Source organism: Anomaloglossus baeobatrachus, chromosome 4 (assembly GCF_048569485.1).
Source record: "Anomaloglossus baeobatrachus isolate aAnoBae1 chromosome 4, aAnoBae1.hap1, whole genome shotgun sequence".
Classification (NCBI taxonomy): domain Eukaryota; kingdom Metazoa; phylum Chordata; class Amphibia; order Anura; family Aromobatidae; genus Anomaloglossus; species Anomaloglossus baeobatrachus.
The window spans coordinates 254,092,986-254,115,325 of record NC_134356.1 but is presented as its reverse complement, the minus strand read 5'-3'; the positions used below and the strand labels follow the sequence as shown (position 1 = coordinate 254,115,325).

The window sequence follows — 22,340 nt, the reverse complement described above, 5'->3', positions numbered from 1 at the left end:
GAATCAAATAATGAGTGTACTAAGACCATGACAGATTAGGGAGGTTTCTTATATTAGATTACCTGCCGAGAACCTTTAATCTTATAATATCTGTAACTTAACAATCGTTTCAAGTCTCCATGAATAACCAGATTTTCCATTTTACATGCATGGCCATGGATTTTAGATGTTTAATGTTTGGTTAGGAGTCCATGATGATTTCAGGGCAATATTTTCTTCAGAATGATATAATCTTAAGGGTATGTACGCACGCTGCATTCTTGATTTGACAAAAAAAAGTACCCTCTGTCAGACTTTGACAACTGTAAACACTACATTTGACAAAAAAATGCATCCAAAACGCATGCATTTTGGATGCATTTTAGATGCGTTTTCGATGCATTTTTGACAGTGCGGTTGTTGCGGGCGGGGAGGAGGGTGTCAGCACACCGCGCTCACCCCTTCTGCTCGGGTCCGGCGGCCGCTGCTCAGTGGTGGCTCGAGCTGTAGGCCGGATCCCGGGGGTCTCTCGAGCGGCACTCCTCGCCCGTGAGTGAAAGGGGTTTGTTGGGTGTGGGGATTGTTTATAGTCCGTGACGCCACCCACGGTTGTGGTGATTTCACCACCGCTGCTCAATACGGGGATCCCGGGGATGGTGATGCGGAGCAGCCAGGTGTTGTGTTGCCCCTCCGTGGGTAGGGGTTGGTGATCCCGGGGCCCGGTGATGGCTTGGGAGGTGCAGGGCCTGGTGGGCGCAGGGACGCGGGGGCAGCGCTGTGCCTTGCGGCACTGTGGTACTCACTCAGCCTGAGACGTGGACACAGTTTGTACGGTAAACCAAACGGCTAGTTGGACGGTCCCACAGACGGCTGCACCTGCTCTCCCGGTAGGTGACGGTGATGTCGCTCTTCCTTGCACCTTGTGTACTAATTGGTTGCGATGGGTCCCCACCGGTAACCCGCTCCCCGGCTTCAAGCTGGGCCGGGGGAGCTCTACTCTTTGCCCGCAGGCGCTGGCCCTGAGAAACTGGTGCCTTGGCGGTGGCGGTGTCTCTGTTGTACAGGTTGAGCTGTTGCCTTCACTCGGGTCTTGGTTGTTGGGGGATCTACGTCCCCTTCACTGACGGATTCGGCAATTTACGGCGACTCCAAGCCTTGCCGGGGTCCGAGAGGCCCCTGCCCTGGTGCTGACTGTCCTTCAGAACACTGCTCCAGACCACCGGGCACACAGCCTACGGGATCCTTCCAGGAACTTCCAAACGGTCCCCCTCCAGACAGTCACCGCCGTTGCTGACCTTGCTGACCTGCCCTGCACTTAGCTGGACTCTTCAGGCTTTTCTCTCTCTGTCACCACTCTTGCTTTCCTCCTTTACTACTTTCCTTTCCTTCACTTTTACTTCGCTCTTTACTTTAGCCCTGCCTGGGCTACTCCTCCACTCCTTCCACTTCCTCCTCCCTGACTCAACTCCTGAGCTCAACTGCCTGGTTTCTCCCGCCTCCAGAACTGTGATCTCCTCGGTGGGCGGAGCCAACCGCCTGGCCCACCCCCTGGTGTGAATCATCAGTCTCTGGAGGAAGGCAACAAGGATTTTTGGTTCAGCTTAGATGTGCCTACCTGGGATGTGGGGTGTGGTGGTGTGTGATCTGTGTCCCCTGGCTTGCCCAGGGCGACACATTCCCCCTTAGCAAAATGCAGACCGTCCGCGGGCTGCCGTCCAACACCGGATTTATTTTTCTGCAAAAGATAACATGGAAAATCAACATATATACAGTTTTAATAACTCTTCCCAAGACGGGAGGCACATTTCTTTTAACGTTGCTAACGGTTTACGGTTACGGTTTCCGCTCTCTCCCACCCAAGCAACCTGGCCCTGATGCTGCCCCTAAAACCTAGGCAGCACCCCTTGACCCACAGTCCAGCACACGGTACCCGAGCGGGATCTGTCCTTCCCTCCAGAGGGTAGCCACCGGTTCCTTTGGTGGCTGGGCCCCAGCCTGCTCTGCTGAGGGCCCTCCCTCCAACCTGCCTCTCCGGAGACGGCATTGCGGAAAACGGTAACGGTAACCAACATATTTACAAGCCACTAACGTTTGTGGGTGCCCTGCAAGTTCACGGGCTTGTCCATGGATAGTTCCCATGCATTTTTTTTTTTTAAACGGTCCCCACGGGGACAACGGTGCCGGCTCCAGCCGGTTGCAAATCACAGGGTGAATCAGGTGAAACTTCGGTCATCATCTTTTCATATCATTTTTCAAACTTTCAACAAACTTTTTCAACAACAAACACACTTTACATTCCCTGCCTCCTCGTACTCACAGAACGGTCTCCCGGTACCTAAGTGGAGGTCTACCTAGGTTGGAACGGGTGGACCTTCGGGGACCGGTGTCAGTGGTGCTAGACAGTGGGGTAGAGGGAACAATCGGCTCCTCCTCCCGGCTATAGTGTGGGGCAGGCGGGGGCGTAGGGGAGCTGGGTACAGGTTCATCCCTGGGCACTGGCACTGGTTCTGGCTCACGGTTAACCGCTTCCGCTACTTCTTCATCCACGGGTTGTGGGAACAGTATCACTGGAAGAATCACCGCGCCGTTCTGTGTAGGCCAGTTTGCTGGGAAGTCACCCATTACAGTGTGGATTACCTCTGCTGCCTTCTCTGCTGGTGGAGGAACCGGTACTTCAGCCTCTGCCTCCAACGCCGGGGGGCACCTTTTTAGATGGTCCCGGGAAACTGTGGCCAGGGTGCCCCCTTGGTCACGACTGATCTGGTAGGCCTTCCCATCTCCCCATGCTGTGGGTTGTATGACGTAAGGGACTTGCTCCCACTGATCATCCAGCTTGTGGGCCTTCCTCTTCCGTTTCAGCACCACATCTCCTGGCTGGAAAGGACCCGCGGACGCCTTCTGATTGAACCGGTGCTCCTGCTGTTCTTGACTGCGACTAAGGTTTTTCTCCACATATTCTTGGATTTGCCGGTATTGGGCTCTCCTCCGACTTTCCCACTCCGCCGTCGAAGGGAGTGCTTCTGGGGCCTCCAACCCCATCTCCAGATCCACCGGCAGTCGGCCAGGCCGAGCCCTCATCAGGTACGCTGGGGTGCACTTCGTCGAGCTAGAGGGGATATTATTGTACATGTCGACCAAGTCGGGTAACTTTTCCGGCCACAGGCTCCGTTCTTCCAGCGGTAGCGTCTTGAGAAGCCCCAGGACCAAGTGGTTCATTTTCTCGCACATGCCGTTGGTTTGGGCGTGGTACGGAGTGGTCCGGATTTTCTTGCAGCCGTACAACTGGCAGAATTCGTGGAACACCTCTGCTTCAAAGGCCGGGCCCTGGTCAGTCAGTACCTTTTCGGGGTACCCATGGGGTCGGCAGAAATAAGCCTGGAACGCTCGAGCAGCAGTTCGACCAGTCAGGTCCTTAACGGGAACTACCACCATAAACCTTGAGTAGTGGTCTACAATGGTCAATGCGTAGGCGTACCCACTTCGGCTAGGGGTGAGCTTGACATGGTCCAGGGCGACCAACTCCAGCGGCTGATGGGTGACTATTGGATGCAAGGGTGCCCTCTGGCTAGTCTCATCCTTTCTCCTCAGCGTACAAGGACCGCACTCTCGGCACCAGGCCTCCACCGATCCACGCATCCCACTCCAATAGAACCGCTCCCTCAACATTATCTCCAGCTTCTTCCACCCGAAGTGGCCAGCACCATCATGGTATGCCCGCAGGACAGTAGCGACGTCAGCTTGGGAAATGACCAACTGGCATATCTTCTCATGGGTCTTCGGGTTGATCAGCTCACGGTACAGCCTCCCTTGGTGTAGGTAAAGCCGTTTCCGTTCCTTCCACAAGCGTTGGGCTTCGGCTGGAGCGGCAGGGTCTATTCCCGTAGCACCTTGTTCCACCAGAGTCTTGACAAGGCGAACAGCTGGCGCTTGGTCCTGAGCTTCCTGCCACTCTTGACTGGGCCGTGGGTCCAGATCCACTCGTTGCTGATGTACTTGTACTCTCTCAGTAGGCGGCTGGTGAAACGCAGGCAACTCAATCTCCTCGAGGTCGTCGTCCTCGCACCCTTCTTCTGACAAATGGGGCATTCGCGAGAGTGCATCCGCATTTACGTTGACGCGACCGGCTCGGTACTTTATGGTGAAATCATAGTTGGCCAGCCGGGCTACCCACCGCTGCTCCAACGCGCCCAACTTGGCCGTGTTCAGGTGAGTCAGCGGATTGTTGTCCGTAAACGCGGTGAATGTTGCTGCCGCCAAGTAGTGGCGGAACCGCTCCGTGATAGCCCACACCAACGCCAATAGCTCGAGCTTGAAGGAGCTATAGTTCTCAGGGTTCCTTTCAGTCGGCCGGAGTTTTCGGCTAGCATAGGCAATCACCTTCTCCCTTCCATCCTGGACCTGAGATAGGACCGCTCCTAGCCCCACGTTGCTAGCGTCCGTGTGGAGGATGAACGGGCGCCCATAATCAGGGTACGCCAGGACCTCTTCTCCGGTCAAGGCCGCCTTCAGCTGACGAAAGGACTCTTCATGCTTGTCCTCCCACGACAGTGGGGCTCCAATGGGTTTACCACCTTTGGTCTGTCCCACGAGGAGGTCTTGCATGGGGGCAGCCATCTTCGTATACCCCTTTATGAAGCGCCGATAGTACCCCACCAGACCCAGAAACTGCCTTACTTCCCTTACTGTAGCTGGTCTCGGCCAGCTCTGGATGGCAGTAATCTTCTCAGGGTCGGGGGCGACACCATCTGCACTCACCACATGCCCTAGATACTGCACCCTGGGTTTCAACAGGTGGCATTTAGAGGGCTTCAATTTCATCCCGTACTTGGCAAGGGACGCGAACACCTCGGCCAGGTGCTCCAGATGGGCCTCATACGTCTGGGAATAAACAATCACATCATCCAAGTACAGCAGGACGGTCTCGAAGTTTAAATGTCCCAGACAGCACTCCATCAGCCGTTGGAAGGTTCCGGGGGCATTGCACAGCCCAAACGGCATGCTATTGAATTCGCAAAGCCCCATCGGGGTGGTGAAGGCGGTCTTCTCCCGGTCCTCTGGGGCCACCGCCACCTGCCAGTATCCGCTGGTGAGGTCAAGGGTCGAGAAGTAGTTTGCAGTTCTCAGCGCAGCCAAAGACTCTTCAATACGAGGTAATGGATAGGCGTCTTTATGGGTTATCTGGTTGATCTTCCGGTAGTCCACACACATCCGCATGGTACCATCCTTCTTCTTTACCAGTACCAACGGAGCGGCCCAAGGACTACAGCTGTCCCGAATAACCCCTGCCTCCTTCATATTCCTCAACATATCCTTGGCACACTGGTAATGTGCAGGGGGAATAGGTCTATACCTCTCTTTGATAGGGGGATGTTCACCGGTGGGGATGTGGTGTTGGACCCCCTTGATCTGCCCAAAGTCTAGGGGGTGCTTACTAAAAACCTGTTCGTACTCCTGCACCACCCTGTATACCCCTGCCCTGTGATGTGTAGGGGTATCATCAGTGCCTACATGTAGCTGTTGATGCCACTCCTTTGTCTCCCCCTGGGGTGGGGAAGTGCTGGTGGTAGGTGGAAGTGTGGATGGACTGGCTTCATGGATAGTGTGAGGGTCCAGGGTGAGCAGCTTGGCAATGGTGGCATACCGGGGAAGCCTGACTTCTTCCTCTCCACAGTTCAGCACTCTCACAGGCACTCTCCCTTTCTTCACATCCACCACCCCTCGGGCGGCCATTACAGTGGGCCAGTGCTCGGAAGGCATGGGCTCCATCATCGCAGGGTAATCACGCCCCTGAGGCCCTACTGCTGCCCTACACCAGATCATCATCTCACTCCTAGGGGGCACAGTCAATGGAGCAACATCCATCACTCTCACTCCACCAATCTCCCCTCCTGTTGAGCTTACATGCTGGCGGTACATCAGGGCTCGGATCTCACGCTGCACAGCCCTCTGCCGGCTCCCTGCTGCTGTGGCGGCTAGCTGTTGTAATAGGGTTAACACATCAGCCATGCAGTGCTCCATCACATTGGTTCCCAGCACTATTTTCGGGTTATGATCACTGGGCTCATTCATGATCACAATCATACCCTGGTGTTGCAGTTCGGCTTGCCCCACTGTCATAGCCACTTGTTTATACCCCACCTGGGTCAATGGGAGTCCATTAGCGGCAATCAATGTTATACTATTGTCTGGGGGCGCCAGTTCGTCTACGGCCCAATACCGCTGGTACAACGTGTACGGTATGGTAGTTACCTGTGATCCAGTGTCCAAGAGAGCCATCACTGGTATGCCGTCCACAGCCACGGGGATGATAGGGCGGGCCCCGATATATCGGTCCCGCCAGTCCGGGGGGCCACGATGTTCTACTCCTGAGGATTGGCCCGGGGCCCCAGGGGTTGCTCGTTTAACGGGCACTGTCGGTAGTAATGACCCGGCTTACGGCACTTGTAGCAGATTGGGGGTCTGCTCCGCGGGTTGTCGGCACTTCTCCGCTGCATCCAGGGAACGTCCTCGGGACTGTCAGCAAGCTGTATCTGCGCCGGAGGCTGAGGTCTGGTCAGAGGTTGTAGTGCAGCCAGAATTTTGGCAAGGTCTCCGTCCATGCGACGGACCTGGGCTGCCAGTTCTTCCACTGTGCTGCTCGGGGCTGCAGGTGTTGGAGAGGTAGATTTGGCTGAGGCCGCCATAACGGGAGCTGTCTCGACGGGCCACGGGGCGGGTTCCAGAACTTCGGTTGCTGGAGGCTGTAGTGCTTTAATGGCCCGCTCCTTTAACACAGCAAAGTCCACATCAGGGTGTTCCAGGGCCCACAGCCGGAGTTGTTTACGATCCTCAGGGGACCTCATCCCCTGCGCAAATTGCTCCACTAACATCTTGTTGCTATCCGCCTCATTAATAGGGTTCACCCGCTTCAGCGTGCGGAGGGCGGTCTGCAGACGTAGAGCATAGTCCCGAATGCTATCCCCAGCTCGTTGCCGGCACTGGTAAAACTGCATCCTCAGCTCAGCTTCAGTCCGGGTCTCAAAGGCAGTCTGTCGCTTCTCAAAGATGGTGGCTACAGAGAGCCGGTCCCCCTCGGCCCAGGTCTCCGCTTCCTGCTCCGCCGCACCGGTTAACTGGCCTAGCACTATCGCTGCACGGGGTACAGCTCTAGCAACGGGTTAACCTTTTTCCGGAAGGCCTGTAGGGCATCCGGTTTCCCGTCATACTGCGGTAGCCAGGCAGCTCCGGGCGCATAGGGCAAGGAGAACGGCATGACCTGAGCGAGCGTGGGGGCCACGGCACCTCCCGCCGGTACGGCCGGGACCTGGGCAGATCCATTCCCATCCGCGGGTGCCGCTGCGGCTGCGACCACCGCTCCTCCAGCGGCTCCGTCGGGCGCAGACATCTTGTTTCCGTCCCCCTTAGCTCTTTCCGGCCCCTCCTCTCTCGGGGCGGGGTTTTGGCCTTCGCGCCTCTACTGCTCGAGAAGACGCTCGAGCGGGAACTTTTCGCGCCCAAGATGGCGACTTCTGAAATTTTTCTGCCGGATACCTCCGGCGGTAACAAGGCGCACCTCTACCAGACGGCAGAGCGGTAAGATCCTGTTTGTGACGCCAAGTTGTCGCGGGCGGGGAGGAGGGTGTCAGCACACCGCGCTCACCCCTTCTGCTCGGGTCTGGCGGCCGCTGCTCAGTGGTGGCTCGAGCTGTAGGCCGGATCCCGGGGGTCTCTCGAGCGGCACTCCTCGCCCGTGACTGAAAGGGGTTTGTTGGGTGTGGGGATTGTTTATAGTCCGTGACGCCACCCACGGTTGTGGTGATTTCACCACCGCTGCTCAATACGGGGATCCCGGGGATGGTGATGCGGAGCAGCCAGGTGTTGTGTTGCCCCTCCGTGGGTAGGGGTTGGTGATCCCGGGGCCCGGTGATGGCTTGGGAGGTGCAGGGCCTGGTGGGCGCAGGGACGCGGGGGCAGCGCTGTGCCTTGCGGCACTGTGGTACTCACTCAGCCTGAGACGTGGACACAGTTTGTACGGTAAACCAAACGGCTAGTTGGACGGTCCCACAGACGGCTGCACCTGCTCTCCCGGTAGGTGACGGTGATGTCCCTCTTCCTTGCACCTTGTGTACTAATTGGTTGCGATGGGTCCCCACCGGTAACCCGCTCCCCGGCTTCAAGCTGGGCCGGGGGAGCTCTACTCTTTGCCTGCAGGCGCTGGCCCTCAGAAACTGGTGCCTTGGCGGTGGCGGTGTCTCTGTTGTACAGGTTGAGCTGTTGCCTTCACTCGGGTCTTGGTTGTTGGGGGATCTACGTCCCCTTCACTGACGGATTCGGCAATTTACGGCGACTCCAAGCCTTGCCGGGGTCCGAGAGGCCCCTGCCCTGGTGCTGACTGTCCTTCGGAACACTGCTCCAGACCACCGGGCACACAGCCTACGGGGTCCTTCCAGGAACTTCCAAACGGTCCCCCTCCAGACAGTCACCGCCGTTGCTGACCTTGCTGACCTGCCCTGCACTTAGCTGGACTCTTCAGGCTTTTCTCTCTCTGTCACCACTCTTGCTTTCCTCCTTTACTACTTTCCTTTCCTTCACTTTTACTTCGCTCTTTACTTTAGCCCTGCCTGGGCTACTCCTCCACTCCTTCCACTTCCTCCTCCCTGACTCAACTCCTGAGCTCAACTGCCTGGTTTCTCCCGCCTCCAGAACTGTGATCTCCTCGGTGGGCGGAGCCCACCGCCTGGCCCACCCCCTGGTGTGAATCATCAGTCTCTGGAGGAAGGCAACAAGGATTTTTGGTTCAGCTTAGATGTGCCTACCTGGGATGTGGGGTGTGGTGGTGTGTGATCTGTGTCCCCTGGCTTGCCCAGGGCGACACACGGTCCCATGGCAATTCAGCTCTGCTACATCCCTGTTCTGTCATAGCAGCACCGTAGAGCATGACTGACAGGAGACAGAGACAGAGCCGCGCGATGAGAATGAACTCGGATGGACTTCACCCGATTCATTGTCATCGTGCTGCTCTATCTCTGTGTGCTGTCGTGAACTCAGATGAACCTCTAAGGTCAGTGCCAGGACACAGGCAGTAGTGCGGGGTCCGCAGCAGTGACGCCAGAGCTTCACCCGAGTTCACATTTGCGGTCACAGGTGAAGGACATACCTGTTACCGCAAATCATCTGAGTGAGGGCACCACTGATCATGTGGCTCACTTCAGTCACTCGGGCGACTTCCTGTCACAGGTGGAGGACTCCACCTGTGGCCACGGGTATCCTGAGTGATGTCACTGCAAATGACGTGACTCACTTCATTTGCTTCGTGGAGCTCACAGCTAGAGGTCCTGCTCTATGGCCGCTCGCTGTCAGCTTCCGATGTAGCAGAGCTGAAAGCGTCGTGGGACCTCGTGTGGATTGCGCTGAACCTGGAGGGGTGTTTGGGGATTAATAAAGTGGTGAAAGAGGATTTTTTTTTGTCTTTTATTCCAAATAAAGGATTTTTTTGGGTGTATGTGTTTTACTTTCACTTACAGGTTAATCATGGGGGTGTCTCATAGACGCCTGCCATGATTAACCTAGGACTTAGTGGCAGCTATGGGCTGTCATTAACTCCTTACTACCCCGATTGCCACCGCAACAGGGCAATAGGGAAGAGCCAGGTAAGGTCCTGGGACTGTTGCATGTAATTGATGCGGCAATTCCGGGTGGCTGCTGGCTGATATTTTTGGGCTGGGGGCTGTCTAAAAACGATAGGCTTCCCCAGTCTGAGAATACCAGCCCCTAGCTGTGTGGCTTTATTTTGGCTGGGTATCAATTGGGAAGGGACCGCACATCATTTGTTTTTAAATTTATTTATTTTACTGCACGATATAGAACCGCTCACCGGCGGCTGTGATTGGTCGCAGTGAGACAGCTGTCACTCAGCTTTGGGGCTCATCTGAATGTAGCCAATCAGATGCACACTACATCTGACCACGCTGTTGTTACGCCTAGTTCAAACACTGCAAGGGTTCGCACTGGGCTGAGGACCGAGCGTACTCGAGCACAGTGATGCTCGTACGAGTGGTTTGCATATGTAAAGCACTCGAACTCCGAACCCAAACTTTTTTTTTTTGTAAAGTTTGTATTTTGTATCTCTAGTTGTGAAGGGATGAGTGAATCCAAACTGTAAAGTTCGGGGTTCATGCCGAACACCAGATGTCTGGGTCTCGGACTCAAACATGACTTTATTTTAGCAAAAAAATCTGTGTCCAAGTTCAGGTGCTGTTCATTTGCTAACAACTTGATTGGGCATTGGGTTGCTCGGGTACACTCGTATTCAGCCGAGTGAGAGACGCTTGTAGTCTCTGAATGCCTCTCACTGGGAATGAAAACAACATTTTCGCATGGTGTGTCTAAAAAAAAAAATGCCCTTCTTCCCTCATAAATGCACTGTATATTGGCTGGCTGTAAGTTGGCACAGAGCTGAACTGCCCAATCATTGAGTTCCATTATACTCGTTATTCTAGTCTTGACTTGTATGGAGTTCGCGTCCGGGATCAAGTTCATGTTAAGTCCGGGTCCCAAACTGAACTTCTAACTAAAGTTTGGCTGAACCTGAAGAACCCGAACTTGCACAGGCTCGCTCATCTTATTATCAACCTGGACCTTGGAGAGTTTCAGTGGATCTTCTCTTGTTAAAAGTGGAGGTGTTTTGAGCAAAGGTTCAGAGTTAACTGACTTTAGGATATATATTACATTTTCAATCATTTGAGGTCCAACTGTTGGGACCCTTTTTTAATTCAAAGAACTAGCATCCCAAAGTCCCCTGTGTGACTGTCTCATAAACAGCGGATTATATGGTGGACTTTGAAACCTTTTTAACAAAATCTTCATGGACTTTGAAGGGCTTAATGAATCATTTAGTGATGTATGATCTCATTCAGTAGGGTGCTATTTATTGGATCGTCACCATTTTTAGTGTGATACTTTTTAATATTCATCTACCACGGTGGCCTTTTCCAAGTTATGCCCAAATAGCCAAGAAAACTCACAGCATTATTTATTATTAAGATTTAATAATTAGATTTTTCCAGTCAAAACCTAATCCGGAGTTTATTTTCTATAATATTTTCAGCATTAGAAGTCTGGAAATCTGTTTTATTTCTTCAGTAAACAAGCAGATTGCTGAGTTACACAAGTTCTAAAATGTCTACCATTTTTCATGTTTTATTATGACATTTTCTAGCTGATAACCAGAGAGGAGATGAAGAAGACACATAAAATAGAATTTGTAAAATTATTTAATAATGTTAGATAAAATCAAGATTCATTAGAACAAGAGAGCCTAGGTATATTTTCTGTGTTGCTGAGTTGTATCTGTGAATATGATTATCAGCATAACTAAACATCACGTCCATTTGTGAAAATATTCACATGCCAAGTATAATATATTACACAGTAAATGTTTCTAGAGCCTAACGTTTTGGAATTCAACTACATTAATTTACTTAAAAAAGCAAATAAAAGTGGTAGGTTGAATTCTCTAAAAGAAATTCATTTTATCTTCAGACATTTTTCTTTTTTTTTTTTTAATAAAATTCTGGTGTTTTTGATTACATCTTTGAATTGGATATGAAAACTTTTGGGTTTTTTTGTTTACAGGGTACACAGTGCCAAGTGACATCAGCAGACTGTCGTTACAATGGCCAAGCATAGCCTCAATAGCACTGATGTCACTAGTCGTTGGATTTGCCTTTGGTGTATTATGTTGGAAGGTATGTTATAGTATGCCACACCTACAGTGCTGGCCAAAAGTATTGGCACCCGTGCAATTCTGTCAGATAATACTCAGTTTCTTCTTGAAAATGATTGCAATCACAAATTCTTTGGTATTATTATCTTCATTTATTTTGCTTGCAATGAAAAAACACAAAAGATAATGAAACAAAAATCAAATCATTGATCATTTCACACAAAACTCCAAAAATGGGCCAGACAAAAGTATTGGCATCCTTAGCCTAGCACTTAGTTGCACAACCGTTAACCAAAATAACTGCGAACAACTGCTTCCGGTAACCATCAATGAGTTTCTTACAATGCTCTGCTGGAATTTTAGACCATTCTTCTTTGGCAAACTGCTCCAAGTCCCTGAGATTTGAAGGGTGCCTGCTCCAAACTGCCATTTTGAGATCTCTCCACAGGTGTTCTATGGGATTCAGGGCTGGACTCATTGCTGGCCACTTTAGTAGTCTCCAGTGCTTTCTCTCAAACCATTTTCTAGTGCTTTTTGAAGTGTGTTTTGGGTCCTTGTCCTGCTGGAAGACCCATGACCTCTGAGGGAGACCCAGCTTTCTCATACTGGGCCCTACATTATGCTGCAAAATTTGTTGGTAGTCTTCAGACTTCATAATGCCATGCACACGGTCAAGCAGTCCAGTGCCAGAGGCAGCAAAGCAACCCCAAAATATCAGGGAACCTCCGCCATGTTTGACTGTAGGGACAATGTTCTTTTCTTTGAATGCCTCTTTTTTTTCCTGGAAACTCTGTTGATGGCTTTTCCCAAAAAGCTCTACTTTTGTCTCATCTGACCAGAGAACATTCTTCCTAAACGTTTTAGGCTTTCTCAGGTAAGTTTTGGCAAACTCCAGCCTGGCTTTTTTATGTCTCGGGGTAAGAAGTGGGGTCTTCCTGGGTATTTTACCATACAGTCCCTTTTCATTCAGACGCCGACGGACAGTACAGGTTGACACTGTTGTACCTTCGGACTGCAGGGCAGCTTGAACTTGTTTGGATGTTAGTCAAGGTTCTTTATCCACCATCCGCACAATCTTGCGTTGAAATCTCTCGGCAATTTTTCTTTTCCTTCCACATCTAGGGAGGTTAGCCACAGTGCCATGGGCTTTAAACTTCTTGATGTCACTGCGCACCGTAGACACAGGAACTTTCAGGTCTTTGGAGATGGACTTGTAGCCTTGAGATTGCTCATGCTTCCTCACAATTTGGATTCTCAAGTCCTCAGACAGTTCTTTGGTCTTCTTTCTTTTCTCCATGCTCAATATGGTAGACACAAGGACACAGGACAGAGGTTGAGTCAACTTTAATCCATGTCAACTGACTGCAAGTGTGATTTAGTTATTGCCAACACCTGTTAGGTGCCACAGGTAAGTTACAGGTGCTGTTAATTACACAAATTAGAGAAGAATCACATGATTTTTCAAACAGTGCCAATACTTTTGTTCACCCCCTTTTTTATGTTTGGTGTAGATTTATATCCAATTTGGCTTTCTGACAATTTTTTTTTTTTTTTCATTGAAGACAAATTAAATGAAGTTAATAATACCAAAGAATTTGTGATTGCAATCATTTTCAAGAATAAACTGAGTATTATCTGACAGAATTGTAGGGGTGCCAATACTTTTGGCCAGCACTGTATATTCTCTATTAAATTAGTCATCCTTTTTAAATTTATAATTCTGTTTGATCTTTTTTTTAAAAAAAGTAAAATTAAAAAAAATGGAATGTATATTTCGGAGGAAAACCAGTAATTGAAAATAAATTTGTTCTGATAGTGAATTGCAACTAAAGACTAAGGCGGGCTTTGCACACTACGACATCGCAGGTGCGATGTCGGTGGGGTCAAATTGAAAGTGACGCACATCCGGCATCGCATGCGACATCGCAGTGTGTAAAGCCTAGATTATACGATTAACGAGCGCTAAAGCGTCGTAATCGTATCATCGGTGCAGCGTCGGCGTAATCCATAATTACGCTGACGCGATGGTCCGATGTTGTTCCTCGCTCCTGCGGCAGCACACATCGCTGTGTGTGAAGTCGCAGGAGCGAGGAACATCTCCTACCGGCGTCACCGCGGCTTCCGTAGGTTATGCGGAAGAAAGGAGGTGGGCAGGATGTTTTGAAAGGAGGTGGGCAGGATGTTTACATCCTGCTCATCTCTGCCCCTCCGCTCCTATTGGCCGCCTGCCGTGTGACCTTAATAAGGAGGTGGGTCACCGGCCAGAGCGACGGTCGCAGGGCAGGTGAGTGCATGTGAAGCCGGCGTAGCGATAATTTTCGCTACGCCAGCTTTCACAAGATATTGTACCTGCGACGGGGGCGGGGACTATCGCGTGCGACATCGCAGCATCGGCTTGCGATGTCGCAACGTGCAAAGCCCGCCTAAGGGCGGCGTCACACGCACCGATTTATCGTGCGATGACATGAGCGATCACACCCGCCCCCGTCGTTTGTGCGTCACGGGCAATTCATTGCCCGTGTCATACAAAGTCGTTAAACCCCTCTGACACGTACTTACCTCCCTAACGACGTCGCTGTGGGTGGCGAACATCCTCTTCCTGAAGGGGGAGGAACGTTCGACGTCACAGCAACGTCACACAGCGGCCGCCCAATAGAAGCGGAGGGGCGGAGATGAGCGGGACATAACATCCCGCCCACCTCCTTCCTTCTGCATTGCCGGCGGGATGCAGATAAGCTGTGTTCATCGTTCCCGGGGTGTCACACGGAGCGATTATGTGTTTCCTCGGGAACGACGAACAACTGGCGTGCAGAAGGAGGAACGACTTTATGAAAATGAACAACGTGTCAACGAGCAACGATAAGGTGAGTATTTTTGCTCGTTCACAGTCGTTCATAGCTGTCACACGCTACGAGATCTCTAACGATGCCGGATGTGCATCACGGAATCCGTGACCCTGACGACATATTGCCCGATATATTGTAGCGTGTGACGCCACCCTTAGGCTTGTCAAAAACACTTACAGCCCCCATACACATTAGATAAATGTCAGTGGAATCCACTGATTTCAGTGGACGGAGCTAAAAACTGTCAGCTCTCCAAACGACAGGTGATTTCAAAGAAGATAAGGGTCAGAATTCAAGTTCCTGATCCTTTAGTTTTTCAGAAGTTAAACCGCTGCAGATGATTCTGTCATTAGCTACCAGTCTCAGCTGTCGGCTCATTGACGAGGAACTGCCTTCACCAATTTCCCCAAAAAACAAACATACTCAACACAGTTGTATATGTATTTCATTGGGAACAGCAGGCAACAATTTTTAGAAGCTTCCTTTCCAGACGAAAAAAAATGAGAATTCCCCCCCCCAACATCTGCCATCTGAGTTCTGGCAGAGTCCAAGCTCCAAGAATAAATTCACACGGCTATTCAGAAAAAGAAATGAGACCAGCCTCAGCTAGGACCCCTTAATCCCACTCTAAAACCCACTATAGTAACCAAAAGAGAATGTCAAACCTTTATCTTGGTGCCTCACATATAATTTTTTACAAAATTTTTAAATCGTTTCAAATTCTATTCGAAAATTGACATTTTAAGTTTTTCATTTATTTAACCTATGAATGTATTTCTCTTACATTATTAAGGTAAAGCACAGAAGAGGTCACACAACAACCGAAATCCCTGATGTCTCCACTGATCAAAGAGAGGCTAATGAAAAGTATGTTTTTTATTCCTTTCTAAATTGGAAAGATTGCTTACTTCATGTATTATTTTGTCTTTGACATATTCTAGTCTATTCTTGGTTAAACACATATGATATGAGGGGGGAAATATTATGTGTAATTTGAAGCTGGCATGGGCACACAATAATTTTGTCTGCATTGCATACATAGAATTAAAGATATGCAAATGTATTCAAGTAGATCTGAATTCTATTCGAATATATGAAAAAAAATCTGCATTTTTGAGAATACAAATTTTTGATTTCTGATATTAACCCCTTTTTCTTTCGCCATTCTTCTTCCGAGAGACGTAACTTTTTTAGATTTTCAGTCAATATGGTCATGTGAGGGCGGAACGAGCTGCACTTTTAAATGAAACCATGAGTTTTACCATATAGTGTACTGGAAAATGGCAAAAAAATTCCAAATGCGAAAAAATTGCAAAAAAAGTGAGATAGCACTATTGTTTTTGAGATATTTTATTCACTGTGTTCACTATATGGTGAAACTGATGTACCAGTGTGATGCCTCAGGATAGTGCGAGTTCATAGACACCAAACATGAATAGGTTTACTTTTATCTATGGGGTTAAAAAGAAATCAGACGTTTGTCCGAAAAAAGTAGCATACGTTTTAACGCCATATTCCGTGACCCTAGTGTTCTCAATTTTTGGGATCAATGGCTCAGTGATGTTTTATTCTTTGTGTCTCAGGCTGACGTTTTTAACAGTACCACTTTTGCGCAGATGCTACGTTTTGATCGCCTGTTATTGCATTTAGCGCAAAATTTGTGGCGACCAATTTTGGCATTTGGAATTTTTTTTGCTGCTACACAGTTTACTGATCACATCAATTGATTTTATATTTTCATAGATCGGGCATTTCTGAACGCAGTGATACCAAATGTGTGTATATTTTTTATTTTTTTAACCCATTCATTTTCAATGGTGCGAAAAGGGAGTGATTTGAACTTTTAGGGTTTTTTATTTATTTTTAATTTTTTTAAAACTTTTTAGTTAACTTTTTTTATTTTACTAGATCCCCTTGGGGGCTATATGGATCAGTTGTCTGGTCGCTCTTCCACATCTGCTGATCACAGCTACACAGCTGTGATCAGCAGATATGCTCATTTCCTGTCTCATACAGCACTCGGCCGGGTGAAACAGTAAGGGTATGTGCACACGTTGCTTTTTTTTCCGCGCGGAAAAAAACGCACCCTCTGGCAGAGGGGAGAATTGTAAACAATGCTTTTTGAGAAACAACGCATCGAAAACGCATGCGTTTTTCATGCGTTTTTCATGCGTTTTTCATGCGTTTTTCATGCGTTTTTTTAGGTGCGTTTTTTAAGACTTGTCAGTGATAATAAAGTTGGTTGAACACAGACCTTTGGAAAAAAAAACCTGTGATGTCATTTCCTTCTCCACATTCTGTTTGGATAAATGGGAGGGCTTGGAATGGAAGGAGCACCATTTGAATTTTGGAAAAGTTGAAATAAACTTCGCGCACCAAGCCCCTTAGGTACCTATACGTCAGAAAACCCCCACAAGTGACCCCATTTTGGAATCTGCACCCATCAAGGATTTTATTCAGGAGTATATTAAGCATTTTGAATCCACAGCTACTTCACCCAAAATGTTGCTGTAGCAACAATATTCTCACTTTTAGGCCCGCTTCACATGTCAGTGAAAAACACTGACGTTTTTCACTGGCGTGTAAAACACGCACATGTCCCTCCGTGTGCCGTGAATCACGGCACACGTGGGTTGTCTAAGTGCAATCCGGGCTCCGTTCTCCGTGGCCCGTGATTGCACTTAGAGATTAACTCACCTGCACCCGCTCCCGCTCTCCATGGTGCTGATCGCTCCCGCGGTGCAGCATCCGGCCGGCGCTGACCCCCGCAGCAGCTGCTTCCGGGTCGGCTGTGTCGTGCATCATGAATATGCGCGACAATAATGAGCCGGCACAGAAGGAACAGGGAGGACGGGCTGCAGAGGACATCGCTGGAGCCGGGTGAGTTAAAATGTTTTTTATTTTAAAAGCACGTTTTTTTCTGGCACGTGTTTCACGGATCACACCACTGCGTGGTCCGTGGGACATCAGTGATGCCAGAAAAAAATGGACATGTCTCCGTGCGGCAATCACGCACACGCGGGTACGCCGCATGGAGACACGTGCAGTGAAAAATCACTGACGTGTGAGCAGACCCATTCATTATAATGGGTCTGCGTATGTCAGTGATCCTGGTACGTTTAAAATAAAGCACAAACGTCCCAGAATCACTGACGTGTGAAAGGGGCCTAAGGCTATGTGGCCATGATCCAGCGACACGGCGTCTAGTACACAGTGCCAGCCTTCCTGCAGCTGCCCATGCCCACGATTTGGGTTCAGGCTGCTGTGGAGCTCTATGCTACCTGCAGAGAACACTCTCGTCTCCGCAGCATAAATTGACATGCTGAGGCTCGGGAAGCCACGCTACCGGTCAGTTTATGCTGCGGAGAAAAGAAGCACAGTGGGCATGGGATCTCCAAAAATCCTTCCACTGTGCTTCTACTGCACAACGCAGCGTTATGGACGCAGGGAAAACACTCAGCGCCCATAACGCTGCAAACCCTGATTGTGGACACACAGCCTAAAAAGCGTCAATGGATGAAGGGATGTCAAATATATAGAACGTCCTACCCCCGCCTGCATATTCTAAGCTGGCACCTTTAGTACCTTTCATGTGGCACTAAAGGGTGCCTAGCTTAGTATTTATCCAATAAAAAAAAAAAAAAAAAATGAAAAAAATGGCGTGGGGTCCCCCCTATTTTTGATAGCCAGTCAGGGTAAAGCAGACAGCTGTAGCCTGCAAACCACAGCTGGCAGCTTCATCTTGGCTGGTGATCAATTTGGAGGGCTCCCCATGTTTTTTTTTTTATTTTTAAATAAAGAATAAAAAAAAAAATAACGTGGGGTCCCCCCAAATTAGATCACCAGCCAAGGTGAAACTGACAGCTGGGGTCTGGTATTCTCAGGGTGGGAAGAGCCATGGTTATTGGACTCTTCCCAGCCTAAAAATAGCAGGCCGCAGCCGCCCCAGAAGTGGCGCATCCATTAGATGCGCCAATCCTGGCGCTTCGCCCCAACTCATCCCGCGCCCTGGTGCGTTGGCTAACGGGGTAATAAATGGGGTTGATACCAGATGTGTAATGTCACCTGGCATCAAGCCCAGCAATTAGTGATGTCACGGCGTCTATCAGACACCCGACATAACTAATTGACAGTAAACAAAAGCAAAAAAAGACAACAAAAAATGTTTTATTAGAAAAAACACTCCCCAAATCATTCCCTTGTTCTCCAATTTAATAAAAAAAAATGGGTCCGCAGAAATCCATATGGATGTCCCACGTCGCCTCTGGACCTTCTAGAATATGGGGGCACGTTCAGGAAACGTATCCCCCATTTTCTAGGAGGGCAGACCCTCCATTTGAGGAGAGTGGGTGCAAAAATCTGCACCCACTCTCCCCGGGTCACAGCTGCAGAGTGCGAGCAGCCAGCACAGCTCACACTAAACACTGTGCTGGCTGTCAGCTGCTCTGCTCATGTGACCGGCCAGCGTGCACTGTGAAGGAGGAGGGGGCCGCGGGGGATCAGCGCTGCGACCGGACAGGTATGTATGACACCGGGGGGAATAGGGGGTGAACGGGCAGGGCCTGGGGAACAGTTTTCTGTCGCATGTGTTATTGCACATGCGACAGAAATCATAGGAGCAGGGCGGCCGGTGCGCTACTGTGCGCGCGGCCATGTTGGATTTTCGGGAGGGGGGTCGGGGGTCGGGGCGGGCACTTTGGCGACACCGGGGGCTTTGCCAGGAAGTGAGGTCAACAGGAAGCCTCTTGACCTCACTTCCAGGTAAATGCCTGCGTTCTGGCGTGCCGACAAAGGCCGCGGACCGCAACAAAAAAGCAGGTCCATGCGTTGTGGCTGCGTTCTGACCCCACATCATTGATTTCAATGGGGGAGAGAACGCAGCCACAACGCACAAAAGAAGTGACATGCTGCTTTTCTTTCCGCACCGATTTTTGGCATCCAAAACGCTGCGGAAAGAAACGCAGCATGTGCACTGATTTTTCAGCTTTCCCATACACTTTGCTGGGAAAGCTGAACGCATGCAATTTGCCACTGAAACGCTGCGGTTCAAAACGCAGCGTTTCCGCGGTAAAAAACGCATCGTGTGCACACAGCCTAAGTGAGTCATGTGAGCTACAGGAGTCATCACATGACTCTGTACTATCATGACAACCACCGTAAGTCACATGATCACGTCACATGAATTCCGGTATCGGGCGATGAGTAAACGTTTATCAGCCTCATTCCCCCTGATGATGCCTGTAAAGGTAAAACATGTTGGGGAGGCTTGAGTCTTAAGCGAGCTATACACGCTGCGATCTCGCTAGCGAGATCGCAAGTGATTTTTACCCGGCCCCATCGGTTGTGCGACATGGGCAAATCGCTGCCCGTCGCGCACAACCTCGCTTACACCCATCACACTGACTTACCTGCCCTGCGACGTCTCTCTGGCCGGCGATCCGCCTCCCTTCTAAGGGGGCGATTCGTGCGGCGTCACAGCGACGCCACACGGCAGCCGTCCAATAGAAGGGAGGGGTTGAGATGAGCGGGACGTAACATTCCGCCCACCTCCTTCCTTCCGCATTGCCAGTGGAGGCAGGTAAGGAGATGTTCGTCGCTCCTGCGGTCTCACACATAGTGATGTGTGCTGCCGCAGGAACAAGGAACAACATCGCTAATGAGAGGTAAACGATTTTTTGTTTTAGGACGACCTCTCTGCGGCAAACGATTCTTGCCACTTTTGCGATCGTTTTAGGTCGCACATAACTGATACACGCTACGATATCATTAATGACGCCGGATGTGCGTCACAAACAACATGACCCCGACGATAATTCATTAACGATATTGTAGCGTGTAAAGCCCGCTTTAGGTTTTAAACAGCCAGTATAGGGACTACAGCTACTGAACTCTGTGGTGAATGTTATAGACACACGGACGGTGTCTCATCCTTAAGGATTAATAAGATAAGGGATGAAGTTGTGCTATTATCAATAATAGTCCCATACTGTGTGTTTTTAATATTATTAGTGCTTTATTATTTAATATATGAATTAAAAGTTAAGGTTTTTTTTAATAGTCTTTAGTATAGGGGATTAGTTGCCTTTGGCAAATTGTAAATTTGATTACCCCTATGCTGACTTATGAACTAGTCCAACTGGTCCATGATGTCACACCATACAATGATTTACCAGGCATGGTCTTGGCTGGACATCCTGGCCTAGATGAGCAGGCTAGGAATAACGCTCACAATTGTGAAAGAGATGTTTCTGAATTCTGTATGGTGGTTAGCAAGTAATGGCGGAGCTGAGCAGAAGTCAGACGTTGAGTACAAGTTTTTTTTTCCCATCTTGCAATTCTCATACTCTAGGGCAGAGGTCCCCAACTCCAGTCCTCAAGGCCCACCAACAGTGCAGGTTTTTGGGATTTCCTTAGTATTGCACAGGTGTTAATGTAATTACCTGCCCAGGTGCTGGTTCCAACAGCAGTGCAATGCTAAGGAAATCCTGCAAACATGCACTGTTGGTGGGCCTTGAGGACTGGAGTTGGGGAACCCTGCTCTAGGGTCTGAAGAGAGCCCAGAGCATAATAAGAGACAATAAATTCATGGAGAATACCTTTGCTGCAAATCAAATTTTCCAGACGTTTGTTCAAATTTTGTCAGATCTGCTGATCTCAACTTATAATGATTTGTATAGAATATGTACAGGTGACTGAAAGATCATGATATTTTTCCCACTCTCCATGCTTAAGGATATTTACAAAAAATGACTCTATACAATCTGCACAAAAATCAAAAATACAATACATAAAGAAGCTATGGCTGTAGATTCATGGCCTTTAAAATGATATATGTAGTTTTGGGGAATTCTGAATTAATATCCTCTCTCCCAGTATATTATGTTATACTCATAATTAATCACATTATATACTATTGATTGTTTTCTTTTATGTCATATATTTCCTGTTATCTCTTTTAGCATGCTACAGCAGACAACAAGAGGAGTCTCTGTAATATAAATGTCGTCAGCAATATCTGGTAAGTAATTAATCTGAAAATGAACAAGTATGCATTTTATTGTTTTGCTAGAGATACCATACCATCATCTTCTAGCTAATTTTTTGCAAACCTTCTGAAACATTGCAACAATAATGAATACCTGCCCAATTATTATACTGCCAATAATAGCTGCATTGGTGCATGTTTTAGATTGTGCCTGGTTTTTAAAGTGAATAAACAGCCGTTCTCCATCTCTGTTTCCACCTTGTAAAATAATAACCGTAAAAACCCACCTCTAGTGGCGACGCCATTAAAGCAGTATCGGCACCACCTCTCCTGGGGCTCACTTGACATTGTCGCTCCAGCCAATCAGCTGCCACTGAAACAGCACCAGAAATGAGTATAAGTACTATTATTTTACAAAGGGGAAACATAGGGATTGAGAAGTGGTTATCAAAGTAGTGGATAACCTCATTCAAAATTGCATAAAATGACTTAAACAGGATCTGTCAGGCGGATTTTGCTATGTAAGATGCAGCCAGCATGCTCTACAGTTAAAAGAAGCATAGTTGATTTTTGTTTTTTTTTATCAGGCTCCATGCCATTATTTACTTAGACTAAAGGCTTAATCACTTGGTGATAATCATTGCTGTGACTCGGTGGCTCTCCAGCACACCACCTTCTCTGATTGAAACCTCACTGTCAATGTACAAACTCTACAGAGAGCCTGGTGTGGGTGGGACAGCTCTCTCTGCTCTACTACATGGCTAAATCTAAACCCTCATAATATATCAGAATGGCTGCAGCCAGTAATCTAAGTGATACATCTTTG

General features: G+C 49.1%; 1 protein-coding gene across 1 annotated transcript in view; it reads left to right on the top strand.

Moving 5' to 3' along the window:
- KITLG (KIT ligand) overlaps positions 1 to 22,340 on the top strand; it is a 192,631-nt gene that overhangs the window by 162,104 nt on the left and 8,187 nt on the right. Inside the window, exons 7-9 of the mRNA XM_075344787.1 lie at positions 11,593 to 11,705; positions 15,323 to 15,396; positions 21,489 to 21,547. Coding sequence (XP_075200902.1) covers positions 11,593 to 11,705; positions 15,323 to 15,396; positions 21,489 to 21,528 — 227 coding nt within the window. The 3' untranslated portion in view covers positions 21,529 to 21,547. The remainder of the gene's footprint in view (positions 1 to 11,592; positions 11,706 to 15,322; positions 15,397 to 21,488; positions 21,548 to 22,340) is intronic.